The sequence below is a fragment of a genome, unplaced genomic scaffold (genome assembly GCF_019419815.1).
Source record: "Pyrus x bretschneideri cultivar Hongxiangsu unplaced genomic scaffold, Pyrus_bretschneideri_v1 Contig15, whole genome shotgun sequence".
NCBI classification, from domain to species: domain Eukaryota; kingdom Viridiplantae; phylum Streptophyta; class Magnoliopsida; order Rosales; family Rosaceae; genus Pyrus; species Pyrus x bretschneideri.
The window spans coordinates 210433-226005 of NW_025999446.1; the positions used below are offsets into that span (position 1 = coordinate 210433).

The following is a 15573-nucleotide window of genomic DNA, read 5'->3' on the forward strand; positions in this document are numbered from 1 at the left end:
TGACCAAAATCATAGATGGTGAACAATCTCAAGAACCATTTCTATTGATTTTCAATCTCAGGACCATTTCTATTGATCATGCAAATCTCAGAAATCATTTTGGATAATAACCCTTTTGATTAACTTATAAGATTTGTTGTAATGTGTTTTTAAAATGTTTTTAATTAGAAAATGGGTAGATAAACGTATTTGAAGATTAAATTTAAATTTAAATTTAAAGAATTTAAATATTTTTTATTTTCAAGGAGCAAAACAGGTGTAATAACAAATCAAATAAAACTGGACCCAATCCGAAAACAGCTGAATTTTTTGGACATAAATCAAACTGAATCAATATTACCAGATTTATAAGTGAAAAGAGAAAAAAACTACTTATTTCTACATAGTACATGGTACATACATCTACCAAGTTTGTTTAGCTCTTCAATGACCCAATGTAAACAAACCGATAATCAACCGTACGCCCCTGCTAACAATCAGGTTGCTTTTCTGAAAATCTGCAAGCCCCAACAGAAACCATGCTCATGCGTCTCCGCTAACTAGAACAAACAATGGTTTCTCCGCCAATCGTTCCCGACCCTGAAACAATCCATATAAGCACATCAGTAGTGCATTAAATGTACCAAAAAATACAACAAAATCCAGATTCCGTCTTCAACATCAACTAATCAAGAGAGTTTTAATGTCATACCTTTAGTTCTGGTAATTCAATTACACAGGCACACTCAACGACATGCACCCCTACACGCTCTGCAATAAAAAAAAAAAAAAGCAAACATTTGAGTTGTGCAAGGCCATAAGCATTCAGACGTAAAGTTTGTGGTTTGATAAACTACCAAGTAGCCTGATGGCAGCACCCAAGGTTCCCCCAGTTGCAATGAGGTCATCTATGATCAAGGCACGTTCACCTGCTTCTACAGCTCCCACAGTGCATCTCCATAGTATCTGTTCCATACTCCAAAGAGTACTCTTCAGAAATAACCTTCCCTGCAGAACCATAAACATATTAGATTACATGCCATCTTGAGAATTATATTTATCGAAAGCACATGATAATTGATGGGTGAATAAAATGTAAAATAATATTAGCACACCCAGAACCACACTGTTTATGATTTCTTAACCAATTGGTGGTTCGGAAAAGCCACAAGATACAATAACACTACTTACTCATGCAAAGCAAAGGAGCAAACTTTCTGAAGGAATAAAGATATTTAACCCAGCACTCGTTATTTATTCGTTGTGACATATTTAAAGCAACAGTGAGTTTTGGCATCTATGTCTTTGCTATCGGATTAACTTTCACTCTTTCTACCATTTCCTATTCCAAAGTCACAACAGCAAAATTAGTGTAATTAGACTGAAAATCATAATGTGAATGTCTGATTTTGACTTAATTTATGCGCCATGAGGGGATTAATCTTCTTGTATTATCAAGAGTGCAAAATCACAATTCAAGGGCAAAAACACTCATTCCTAGTACTCAGAATTTCTCAGCATTACTGGGTATAGCACTATGTCTAACATATGAATAAAAAAACTAGACTGTAATTGGATGAGTTAACATTTGCATTGTAACGAAAGATGTATAGATGATCAATCCATCCTGAAAGTAAAATAACATTCAAGTTGTATTTAACGAGATGGGGTAAAAAGTAAATTATCCTAATTCTCCCAGTAAGCCAGTCACTAACCAATGATTCCCTCGAATCCCACCTACGGAGAAACTTCTCAAAGCTCAAAATTTTATGTAGTATAAGAGGAGGAAAAGAAAAAAGGTGTGATATATTACCAGGCAACTTCTTTGGTTTCCTCATGGGCACAAATTTTGCCCCAATGGCCAAGGCAATAGGAGGGCCAAATATAAACCCTCTAGCTTCAACACCTGCATTATGTCATAATAAAACTTCAGACCATAAACATACCCCCAATGTTCAGTATATACAACTAAACAGCCACTGAATCAGTAAGAACGCCAGAATGCTGAAGACCATGCTCTAGATACGGTTTAATTCCAAAAACCGACTAAATTTGCAGATATATGACATACTTATCCATAAAGTTTATTTCATAAGTGACCAACATAGGTGGCGCGCAACTAAACTACCGTTAAAATTTCGTGAACAAACGAATTCAGGATAAACTGGCTAAAAGTGAGAGCATGTATTGAATTACCTGCAACAACAGAGATTTCTTTGTCCTTGTACCTCTCAACAAACAAATCAATGGTGTCCTTGAAAGCCTTGGTATCCAGGAGCAATGTAGTAATATCTTGGAACAAAATCCCTGCCATAAAAAGTAAAGCCAAGCACAACTCACAAAACCTCCATTCGAGACCAGAAATCAAGTAAAACCCAAAATCACAAATCGAATCGAACCCAACAAGGAAAAAACACATTGTGTGTGTGTGTGTGTGTAAAGTACCTGGCTTGGGGAAGTCTGGTATGACTCTGATAGCAGATGAAATTCTAGCAAGGCGAGGATCCCGACTGTCTTCCGCTGCCATTGCTTCAACTTTCAGCGCTTCACACTTACTCACTAACCACACAAGGGAAAAAACAGAGGCCCAGAAACTATAGTCACAATCTTGCATTTTTTTGTTTTATATGAGAAAAATAAATAAAAATATCCACCAACCCCATAAATTTTATTTTTCAGATGACCAAATTACTCATTGCTTGACGAAAAAAGGAAAAAAAATTGGAAAATTCTGAATTCTGAAATTTCTGAGAAATTACGATGCTTTAAAGCTTAGCGATCTATCCTTCATCACAACAAGACCGACAATTAACATGCAAAAATGTACATTTTATAATTCATCGACAGATTCAGGGCTGAGGATTTGCAGGGTTTATAACTTTACCAGAGCAGCGCGCGGGAGGGCGAGCGGATCTGTAATTTGGGAAACGAATGGAGGGCAGCGCGGCGGGGGAGGACGAAGTTCTAGCTGCGGGAGGGCGGAAGGCGACTGCGTGTGAGAAAGTGAAGGAATTTGACGAGAAAAGAAATGAGGTGCTTTGAAACATCATTACAATTAGGGGTGGTTCGGTATGAGATACCGAACCAAAACTTAATCCCGATTCTTAAATCGAAATTTTTGGTATTTCCAATTTCAAGATCAATTTCAAACCAAATTTTTTGGAATCCGAAATAGTTTCGGTATTTCGAGATAATCGGGAATCCCGAAATATTTATGGGCTTTTCGGCTATAATATTTGGCTGGGAAGTGAGCATTATATGAACTCCACAGGAATTGACATAACATATAGGAGGACCTAATCAAAGAAAATTGTTCTGAAATGCAATATGCCACAAGAAATGCAACTTTGTAAGGATTGTGAAAGCAGCAAAGCACCACCTACTAGAGGAATGACAACTTCATTGTATTAGTGTAGTCTTCTTCCATCCCTAACATAATCGACCCATAGACTTCAAATTTTATACGTTCGTAGACAAGCAACCACTTATAACTCAAGAGGCTTAAATACAGAACGTTCACAATGACCAATAAGCGCAAACCATACAGTATTTGACAACTCTGCCAACATCTTGTACAACATTCTGAAAGTTTAGGTCACTCTTTTCCAGTCTAGCCCATTGGCATCACAAATGTAGGAGACAAACAATTCTAATCCATATGCCTATATCAATGTTTCCTGATTACTTTATCCCAAGCAATGAACAAAATATATTATGACTAGGTTAAAAGAACAGACATCGAACATAAGTTCTAATCCATAAGTTCCTGATTACTTCATCTGAGAAATTTACCTGTTGGTAAATAAAACTCCAGCACAAAAGCTGCAGAAGCAAAGCAAAAAAGCCCAGTTCTTTCGGACCTTCACCAATCTGCAAAAACCCAAGAACCATTAAATCAATTAAATAGAATTTGTGAAACCAAACAAACCCTAAATTTACAAACCCTAATCTAGAAGTTGAAAATTAAATTTCAAAAACCCTAAAATTACTAACCCTAATCTAGAATTTGTAAATTAAATTTCACAAACCCTAAATTAATTCCCTTATTTATTTACCTGTGTCTGAATCTGAGAGAGAAAATCACATGAGAGAGTCAGAGACTCCTGAGAGAGAGAATCGCGAGAAAGAGTCAAGATAGAGAGAATCGCGAGAGAGAGATCGGTGGTGGCTGTGGCTTTGTGTCGTGAAGGAAGGGTCCACCGTCAGAGAGAGAACGGTGGATGATCCGTGTGGTGGTGGGCCGGTGACTGGCTGGCCGGAATTGGATTTGAGACAGAGAGAAGGAGGAGAGGGCTCTCTCAGTGGCTGAGGCGCTGAGCTGAGAGATTGCGTCTAAGTGAGTAAGAAATGAAATCGAAAGTTCGAAACGACACTCGAGTCCTCGACGGGGAGAAAGCATAACAAGGAATGGACGACATAGATTAATTTGAAACAATCCAACAGTTCAAATTAACTCTAACTATAATTAAAAAAAATAATATATATTATTATCTGTGTAAATATATATATAATAATAATTAAAAATATATATTTTTGGTTAAGTATGGGAATACCGAGATATTGGGAAGACAATCCTGATTCCCATACCGAAATTTCAGTATTTTTTCAGGATAGCATACCGAAAATTTTGGGAAAATCGATTTGGGACATTTTTGGTTTAGGATCGGTATTTTTTCTGTTTGGTTAGAGATTTTTGGGAATTTTTTCACCCCTAATAACAACACAACAATGGGCCCATCAACTCTCTCAGGTCAGAAACCCAAGAGCCAGTCGCGGGCTTTTCGGTTGGACTCCCAAATTTGACACAAGTTATATGGGCATATTGATATTAGGAGAAATGCTAAGAAAAGAAAGTGAAATTTTCTATAAATTTTATGTTATTTCGTATTTTTAACATAATATTTTATAATGTTGATATGGAAATTGACATTAAACTGTGAGGTGACAAATAGTCTATAACGAGTCTCACTTTTAAAGTTATTGGAACCAGCCTCACTTTTAAAGTTATTGGAACCAATCCTTAGTAAAACTATGAAGGAGAGTTCTCCTAACATGTCCTGTTGGTGGCATATTGAGGAAGATTCAAAGGCTTTGCTTCTCAAGATCAATGAAACTTTGGTTGCCCACACGCGTTGCCAAGCTAATGGTATTGCACGATGTCTGACATGCTATACACTTCGCAACAACTCTAAATTATGTTCCTGATTCGAGGAACCACCCGATTTCCTTTTGAATTTGTTATTATCTGAATGTAATTGATTATGGCAATAGGTGAGATGCAGATGCAATGGGTTTCGATCAACAAATTTTGGACTGAATTGTAATTACATCATAGCCAACCCACAAGTACAACTGAGTAGGCCCGTATGGCCCAACTTAAGGGCCGACTGGCGTAAATGAAAGATAAGGATGAAAAGGGCTCAGTATATGCCGCCTATGTAAGTACTGATTTGGTATTGAGGTGCTTTTATAAAAAGTGAGTATCAAAAAAGGCTGAGCTCAAAAAGGTATTTGGTAAACACTTAAAAACAGCTTATTTTCACAATTCTGGACGAAAAAAAAAAGTTAAAATGTGAAACAGCAAAAATGAGCTTATTCTCATAGCATAGCAAAAGCAGTTTTTTTTTTTTTTTTTTTCAAAACATAGCAATACCAAATCAGTCCCTAAGTGTATTAAAACACATCAACATATCTCAAAACAGCCCCTTCCTAACTTCTTCCACATATAAACCCACTATCACATGCTTCCAAACACACCACCAAAACCATCACAAAGTGGTCCAGTAATTGAAAACAAGTTTCAGGCTCGTATTCCACATTACACGTTTTGGGTTTAGTTTCTAGCACTGGTAGATCAAACGACTGTGGTTAGGAGAAGGTTGAAATGTATCTAAGTCTTTCTAATCCCCTACAAGAGTAGATTGTCGTAACAAAGCCACCAGCTGTACCTCATTTAAAGGGAATAAAAACATCCCACCACTTTTCTCGTCACATTTTCTGTTTTCTTCTACTGGTGATCACTAGAAGTTTCCCCTATTAAGATTTATTTTTAAACCACTCAGTTTGTTGTAGGAGGTTTTCTGTCGATCTCAAGTACATAACAGTAACGATGTATATATTTGTGATAACTTCACTATTTAGCAATATCGTAACTTATTGCGGCGCTATGAGTGCATCGTAGACGTTTTTGTAAATTTAGTCTGTTTACCAATAAAACTTCAAGCTTTTGACATGAAAATATATGGGCTGCGTGCTATGCCAAACGACATCGTAGGTAAGCAGTGACTTCACCTTGCGAAATGGACCTATTCACTACTTTAACACTTATCTTTTCATGCCCAGCTGGCTCTATTCTTTTTTTTTTTTCCGTTTTTTCTGTTTTGTTTTAGATAATTGTTTAAACAAGTGATTAACCACATATTAACTGATGTTCTTATGTCTGGCTTTAAAAAAATAAATATAATTAATAATTCTTAAATAATTGCTAAACAACATCTACTTTTGGGGTGTCCCTGTATGTATGGTAGCTTAGCAACATCCAAAATGCAAAACACGATTTGAATGACATACGTCATCGTCCCCACGTCCAGAGAAATATGTATTTAACACCGGAAATTATTATTAATCTCATTTATATTATAACACGTGATTATAGTTTTATATATTAGAACATAACTCTTTTTTCATCTCTATTGTAACAGACCAATTAGTTATACCGCACTGCAGGACGGTGCTCAACGATTTCTTCCTAACTCATGGGTGTCAAGGGACTCTTTACTTGTACGTGTACTTTATCTTTTTTTTATAATGCCAAACTCTACGTCTTTGGTCTACTCTTACTTATCATTCTACTCACCTTAATCGTTGAGCTAATCCCAGTAACTAATCCCACTTCTTGTTAGCCACAAAGCAACTTATTAATCATTTTGTTTTAATTAGACTTAAGAGGGAATGTAGATAAACTCAAGAAGTAGGCCAGTCCTCTCTCTGTTGAGTGTCCTTATTTTTAAAGAAAAACTAACGAAAATGACAAAATTAAGGTGTAAGTGAATAGTACATGGAGTGACTTTTCAAAATAAAAATGTCATTTTCGTTAAAAGTGAACAATACAATGCCGAAAGTATTTCATTAAGATTCTTGATTTTTTTAGTGCAGTTGCCAAAAGGCAGCAACCGTCCTGGCCTTTTAAGTATTAGGCCATATGGCAGACCGAATCCTACACACCTCCACATAAAACTCTTAGGCGATAAGGCATTTATTTCTTTTTTAAGGCTGGTGCTATCTATACCTTTATTTTACTTAGCTCATATTTTTTTGTTAATTTCTGTTATTTAATTTTTTTTAATTCATTCGATCAAACAGTTAAAAGTGCGAATAACACCACCCTTCTTTCAAGTAAGAAATTCACACTACTCTTAAAGTTTGATTATTCACGTATTCATCAAAATATAACCCCAAATATAACCCCACATAACAAGACCAAAATAACTCACATCTCTTGACCACGTTGTTCTAAATTATAGTATCTGTGACGAATTGTTCTAGTGATGCGATATTTCCTTTAGCACACTGCGTTTCAAATACAAATGATCTCCGCTTCTCCATTTAGTTTAATCTAATATTAATTGTGATATTAACCCTTCACTAGGTCAGTAATCCAGATGCTTTGCAGATGTTCTTGTTGCTTTCTAGCAAGTGCGAGAGCCAACCATCCCAGAAAAGCCGTCTAAATGGAGGAGTCAAATTCAAACAGATAATCAAAAGGTCTTTCCAGAAAGTACAAGTGGGCGACACAAATTATATTGCAGGTCAACATAAAATTTGTAATACGAACGACGAATTAGAAAACTGTTGAGTGTTGAGTTAGTACACGACAATTTATGGGTCTTTTGTGCAATTAACTTAGCATATTCCAAGTAGTTTAGGATATTGTGGCTGCTAAAACGTGTACATTGAATTAGAAAGTAGGATTTGACATACAGATCTACTAGTTTGTACTTTAAAATGGAGGCCGATGAAGTTGAAACACACAAACAAGAGAGTAAGTGACATATATGATGAAGTACCTTAACAACGTATAAAATTAAATGCGACGAGTCACTTAAATTCACATGATCGTTAGTAAGATTGTTTTTTATTTTATTCAAGAATGCTAAGTGGACTGTCACGCAATCAAACTATATCAGACAATCATGCCATGTCATCTAGTTATTCTTACATCCAAGACATAAAAGAACTTACAAATAATACTAACACTACGTATTCGGACGCCATTCACTCACTTACGATCCAACCTAATGAGTCTCGGCCTGACAACTACGTGGTACAGGCGTCCAATTAAGAAGGCCTCTCGTAAAGTGAACTAAATTTAACTTAATTCTTGAACCAAAATAATGTGGTAGTAATTAGAGACTGTCTCAAAGTGGACTAACCGTCACCTCACAGTTTAACGTCAATTCACGTGCCAACATTATAAAACAAGAAATACTAAGATACTCTCTAAAAGTGAGATTCTCATGAACTCTCTGTCACCTCATGGTTTTTGACACAATATTTTATAATGTTGGCATGAGAATGGACGTTAAATTGTGAGGTGGCAGAGAATCCATGTAGAGCCCAACTTTGAAAGAATGTCTTAAGCATTTCTCTTATAAAATAATGTGCCAAAAATATAAGATGACAGATATTTTATGTTAATGCGCACATGAGAGAATTTCATTTATGTGATTCTGGTGTGCTCATTAGGTGATTGAGAAAATTAATGCGCACATGAAATACCAATCAAAGTTTAATGCTTCACAAACCACAGGCTAATTAAAGTAATGTGATATAAGAATTTTTGTAGTAATCAGATTACAAACCCCAATTAAAGGCAAAGATTTCCCCAACATTTACAAATGGGGTGCCTAAAATTAGGCATACACAAAAGACCCCTCACCCGCAGTCTCTGTGCACCACTAGTTAAACACAGTTAATCTCCACCACACTAACTAAACACCCCACGGGATTAGGCCTTAATCACCCCTAATTAAGCAATGACGGTGGTGCTTTGACTGAGATTTCAAGTTGCCAACTTCCAATTGGACAAACCCATCTCTGAAGTTATCAACTAATGCAGCGTGTGAAGGAATCGAAAGTACCAGGAAATGTCGCTGCGGTTCCTTGAATGTGGGGAGCAAATACAACGTCGGCTGCTTTCTGATTGGAAATTGGAAATTAGATTGGACCCGACCGCGTTTACTCATCTTTTCCAATCTTATAAAGTAACAAAGAAACAAAGTAACAAATTTTAAATTATCCTAATTTATGCTACAGGGATTCGAAATTGAGTGCGGTGTATATTTATAATGTTCTAATCGACCGGCTTAGTGTTTTTTTTTCCCCTAACAAACGATGTCTACATTAAGAGAGTAAGGAAGTAGACTAAGTTCCACAATAGACTAACAATAATATGGTTTAAATTTAAGGAAAACTAAAGAAAATGACTTGAAAATTTTAAGTTTTAATGATAAAGACAAAATAAAGGGTAAGGTGAATAGTACCATGATTGACTTTTTAGTGTAAAAATGTGATTTTTCGTTAAAGTGAACAGTACCAAGAACTTTTCGTTAAAGTTCCCTTAAATTTATGCTACAATGATTTGAAATTGAGTGCGAGTGTATATTTATAATGTTCTAATCGATTGGCTTAGTTTTTTTTTTTTTTTTTTTTTTTTTTTAACACACGACGTCTACATTAAGAGAGTAGAGAAATGGACTAAGCTCCATAATAGACTAGCAATAATATGGTTTAAATTCGTCTTCAGCAAGAAATCTCATGCTTTCAAATAAAAAGAATTACCACTAAACTGTAGTACTAAGTGACATCGACTGACTTGGTTATATTTATTATTTTGTGAATTTCATTTGTTATAAGACAATCGAAACAACTAAAGGAACCAAAACTAAAACAGCCAAAAGTCGCAAAAATGTTTATACATCCCAAAATAAGGAAAGGGATCATCTTCGGATCTCTTCCTCCTAATCCATCAAGTCCAAGAATTCATACCTTTGAAATTTGATTCAACGGCTAAAGTTATTATAACTTTTAAAGTGAATCCCTATTTGTAATCGTTGGATCAAATTTCAACGATCTGAATTTTCAAATTTAATGGATTAGGAGGACAAATCCGAAAAGGATCCCTTCTCCGAAAATAAAGAATGAAATCGTACTAAGACATGATACTCGGTACAACTTAAAGGATTTGGATCCTCTCCGGATCCCCTTCCTGGGGATCAAGGCACAAGGACTGTTCATCAAAGATCGTGCGGCCACAATTAAATGTTTTTTACGCAAACGAGATTGCTTTACTTTTAAAAATATAAAAAAAAATTAATTGTGACCGTACGATGTTTGATAAACGGTCATTGTGCCATGATCCCTAGGATCCTAGGAAGGGGATCCGAAGAGGATCCAAATCCCAACTGAAACCCCAAAACAACACGTAAACCCGGACCGCGTTTGTTTGAGAAATTAGAAGATTTAGAAAGTGTCCACTCTCTCTAGACCCTTGACTTTGAAACCGTCTTCGGTATTTGGGCCCCAAGTCTTCTGTAATTAAAAAGTTAAATAAAAACTGAGTCCAGTTGTGGGCCCACACACCCAGTAGGCAGTAGGCACCCCTTCCGTTCTTTGACCCACTCCAGTCCTCCTTGGCCACCAAGAAAACTCAACCCACCCCCCACCCCACCCAAATATAAACGTGGTAAATTTCGTTGCCCTCAAGTCTCTCTTTTATTTCCCAAATAATTAAAATAAAATAAAAAGGAGGATATTTAATTTTAAACGGACACTACTACTTCCTCCCACTTGGACCGCAACTTCCCCTCCCTTCCTCGTCGCTTTATATACCCCCTTCCCCTACTTCTCACTCTCACTTCCAACTCTCAAGTCTTTCACCTCTCCATCCTCTCTCTCTCTCAAAACAAAAAAAAACAGAATCTCTCAAATTTTCATTAGCAAGCATCAGATGGCTCTGCGCAAGCTCTCAACTCGCCAACACTCGCCGCCGGATCGTCTCCTTTCCAGCTCGAGACCAAAGCCTCGAGTTTCAACTATGTCGAGCCGTGGACCAAACGCAAGCGTTCCAAGCGTCCACGCCTCGACACCCCTCATACCGAGGAGGAGTACCTCGCCCTCTGCCTCATCATGCTCGCCCGCGGTAATAGAGGTGGAGACCTCGCCGATACCATGCCCACTAAAGCAACAACCTCCGCCGCCTCACACCAGATCATCACTCAATCCCCTTCTATGGAGCCCTCCACGTCAGCAGCGCCGCCGGCTAACCTGAGCTACAAGTGCTCTGTTTGCGACAAGAGCTTCTCTTCTTACCAGGCCCTCGGAGGACACAAGGCCAGCCACCGAAAAGGCTCTGCTGCCGGATCGGCCGTCGAAGGCCCGTCCACGTCCTCAACCACCACAACCTCCGCCACCACCACCGCCACCCCTTCGGGAAGGTCCCACGAGTGCTCCATATGCCACAAGTCTTTCCCCACCGGTCAAGCCTTGGGCGGCCACAAGCGCTGCCACTACGATGGCGGCGCTGCAGGATCCAGTGCTACCACAAGCGCTATAACTTCCTCTGAGGGAGTCGGGTCAACTTCTCACGCGGTCAGCCACGGCCACCCCCGAGAGACGTTTGACCTGAACCTCCCGGCGCTGCCCGACTTCTCCCGCGACTTCTTCGTATCCGGCGAGGACGAGGTGGAGAGCCCCCACCCGACGAAGAAGCCCAGGCTCTTGCTGATGGTGAAGCCCAAAATGGAGATTTCACAGGACCAACAAAATTAGGACGACGATTCAGACCGACTCTGCGAATCAGTTCCCGTAGGCATTAATTAGGAAATTAAATATTTGAATTAATATTCGGCGTGTAATTTTCTTTTGTGGATTTGGATTATTTTATTTATGTATAAACATGCTGTGGAAGTAATTGGAATATTCAATTAATTATTTTTCCCAAAATTCTATCAGCTCTGCGGATGTTATTCATTTTTTTAAATTTTGTGGCGCGTTATATACGTTTTTGGATGGGCGGCGCAACCGAGTCAAAACCGAGTCGGCGTGAGTTGGTGGCGGCAGAGAGCCAGAGAAGACCCACTTGCGCACATTGGTTTTGCATGTGGAGAGAAATGGCAGAGTGCGTGTTTCTGTGACGGTTTTTAACTGTAAAATATTCTACACACATTTCACACTCAATCGTAGTGCTCACTGCTCACTATCCAGCTACAGTAGTTCACGCGCAAATTCTAATTCATCCCTCTGAATTTCTAACACGAGCTAATTTACTCACGTCATTAAATTTACCTTATTTTTGTGATTTCGATTCGCCCCTCTGAGTTTCTAACACGAGCTAATTTACTCTCGTCACTAAATTTACTTTTTGGGATGTTAATAACTCTCCATTTGTCAAAAAACTTGTCAAATTTGAACTAACCGACACGTTTTGGAAAACTAACAAACTCGAAATGAGATGGAACGTTCATATGCGAATTAGAAGAAGGTTCGATATTAAGTGGATGAGTCAAAAAAGTAAATATCAACTGGCGGTACCAAAATTTTCCTTTTCTTCAATTCCTTATTATCAATGGTATTTTACTTCGGTGACACAAAAAGGACGAAGTTGTACATAGTCATAAAAATTAGGTAATGATTCTACCAAATATGTTATTTGTGAATCAAACTCAAAACGTAGCTGTTTCATTTTTCTAAGAAAAATATTAGAAAAAATTTAGACCATATTTTATGAATTACATAATGTTGTAGTTGATGGCTAAATTCCATCAAAAAAGATGTTCTTACTACTTATTTGTACTATCTTTTTAATAAAGCTGAGACTCACATATGTTGGTGAACTTTAACAATGTTAAGGTTAGAAAGATGGTAAAAATGATAATACAACTAGATAATAAACTTAACATTACTCGAATTTCATTTTCATTTTAAAAAAATTTGAAAAGAAATTCACTCATCAACCGTCATATCATATAATCTGCTAAATATGATGTACAGAAATGACTAACACCCTTTTCAAATTATTATGAATGTTAAGGTTGCGAGTGGGGACTGACAAGGGAAGAGATCAACAAAGGAAAAAAACTAAGGACTGGATAAGAAGAAGGATAGAAGTTGGGGGAAGGTGGGGGCTTCGGATGTGCTCGCGTGTGGAACTCGTGGGATAGATTTGGATGCCAGGTGGACCTTACCTTACCTTACCTAAAATGCTTCTCTACTTATTATATTTTTCAAATCAGGCTTCTCGTGGTTCTTTATTGCGAAAATTTTAGAGATTCATAAATTATATTTGTTTATCAAATGTCATATAAAATAATTTTATTTAAAATTAAATATAAATAACATTGGATAAAAATAAACCAAACGTATACGATTTTCGAATTTTTAAGATCTTCGTTAAAAAGGATCCAGGAAGGATCCTGTTAGATATTTTTCTTCCCAAAATTTCAGATAATACATCACAGAGTGACACCTGTTACGGTAAATGCCGGCAGAACTGCCACGACCACCGCCACATATACCTACATACCTCTTGACGCGTTTACCATGTGTTTAAAAAAGTAAACATTCTTTGCCGCGTTGCCATGCTTAAATCAATCTTTTATATTTCTGGTAATTAAAAAATATATATTTATAAATGGTGGAATGTTTCTTGTTGTAATTGCAAACAGCAAGTGACCAATTGGCCACATTCATCTGTATATTTTACATATTTATTTATTATGTTATATTTAGTTAGTTGCCAACTTCCCCTTGCTGTGGCGCGATCTGGCGCTTCCTAGTTGTGTCCATAAACATACGGGTATGCCTTGCCTAGGTGCAATGCAACTTTGGGCGTATCTGACTTTCTCTACGTTCAAAGTACCAAAAGTCATATAACCCAATTGTCAACGGGAAACAGAATGTAAGTAGCCATTTTTTATGGTTCTCTCTCCACTTTTTTCCCCTTCTTTTATCTTCTCACTTGTTTGAACTGTTACGATTAAACCACATCAATATTAAAGTGTTGACTTTTTTATAAAATGAAAAGTAGGTGGTCGTGCAAAGACAAAGTGAAAAGTGTGGAGGAAAGGTAAAGAAGGGGAGGAAAATGAATTGAAGGGAAGAGAATTCTACTTCGTTTCTTATTGTGATTGCAATGAGATACATTTACACTGATATGGAAATACGCCTAATTGTCAAGAGGCGTGACTTTAAGAAACATGACAGAAGTTCTTGTGTGATCATCAGTCTAACAAAAGGCATTGTTTGGAACCTTATTTTCTATGTATATATGTGTCAGACAGTAATTTACACCTAAAGATTAATGACGCTTTATTGGTTTTCTGAATTCTCTCTTTTTGAAAGGAAGAACGTGACATTCTTCACGACGAACGTCCCTGGTGATCAATGCAATTGGAGAAGAGCATATACAATGAATGTACCTAAGATGAAAAGATAAAATACCACTTGCGTACAGTGTTGGCCTAATTAAGCCAAAACATTTTCAACCCAACTTTAAATTATACGTTGCTTAACTTGAGGAACTAACCGACCAAGGCAAATAACCGTAGCTTTGAACAGGTTCTCTGCTCAACAGAGGGGAATAAGATGGAGAATAATCCGGAGTATGGGTTACATACGACAAGTAGCATTTGCGTGTGGGAGGAGAAGATACATTTGGATATTAATTTACAACATTATTTCAGTACTCATAATCTAATTATATATAATAACTGATATCGCATACTAGTATTAAGGAATAATGTATGAAGCTCTCAGTCAACTTACTAGTCACTAGTAAGTAAATATAATACTAGTGGCGGATCCATGCATGGGCCCGAGTAGTTTTGGACTACCTCGAAGTCTGAAGAAGCGCTTGTGAGGACATACAAGGACCACCCAATGGTATGGACAAGTGATAAAAGCAAGAATACCATGGTTGTGCAAATATTGTGCAATAGAAGCTCTTAATTAAGAAAAAAGATTTAATTTTAGACGAAGAGGAACGTAAATGATAAGTGCCTAGAGTACCTTAATTAAGACCACACAATATTAGAATCCTTATCTGTCGCGGTATAATACTACACTTGTATATCTCCCTTTATTAAAAAAAAAGGGTCCGATTCGATTTAATTTACATCTCAAAATGCAACCGAACCAATGCTAACTTACTGTTGAAACTAGTAAAAGCCAACTTACTTGTTTGGATAGGTTTAATTTGGCCGGTTTGACAATTTAGATATTTTGCATGTCTAATAAGTTTTCTAACTTAGGATAATGGGGATTGCAAATAAATTATATAAAAAGTTAAAATATTGATCCATCAACTAGGATTTTGATCCCATCCGAATTCAAATTGCGGGGATCCTCACAGTTTAGGTATTCATCATACATCGTGTGGTAAGAAGTTATTTGATTTTTTATTTAAAATTAAACACAACTAATACCTAACAAAAACTAACTTCACGATGTACAATGAACAGTTTGAATGTAGAAATTTCTAAGATCTCCACAAATTAGATCTAGAGATAATCCTCTTCCCATCAACTAACTCGGCAA

General features: G+C 37.0%; 1 protein-coding gene and 1 pseudogene across 1 annotated transcript; one reads left to right on the top strand and one right to left on the bottom strand.

The window, feature by feature from the left end:
* Positions 1-295: 295 nt before the first annotated feature.
* LOC103945278 lies at positions 296-3104 on the bottom strand (annotated as a pseudogene).
* A 2271-nt stretch (positions 3105-5375) lies between these two features.
* On the top strand, positions 5376-11982 carry LOC103945279 (zinc finger protein ZAT10). Its single transcript, XM_048580156.1, has 2 exons — positions 5376-5417; positions 10978-11982. The coding sequence occupies exons 1-2, from the start codon at positions 5376-5378 to the stop codon at positions 11806-11808; spliced, it is 873 nt and encodes a 290-aa protein (XP_048436113.1). The 3' UTR covers positions 11809-11982.
* The last annotated feature ends 3591 nt before the right edge of the window (positions 11983-15573 follow it).

What these genes read in the sequence shown, in the direction of transcription:
- LOC103945279 (XM_048580156.1), top strand. Translation starts at nt 5,376, where the DNA reads ATGAAAGATAAGGATGAAAAGGGCTCAGTATATGCCGCCTAT. An exon ending in GCTCAGTATATGCCGCCTAT is followed by an intron (nt 5,418 to 10,977) that starts GTAAGTACTGAT and finishes AATTTTCATTAG; the next exon opens with CAAGCATCAGATGGCTCTGC.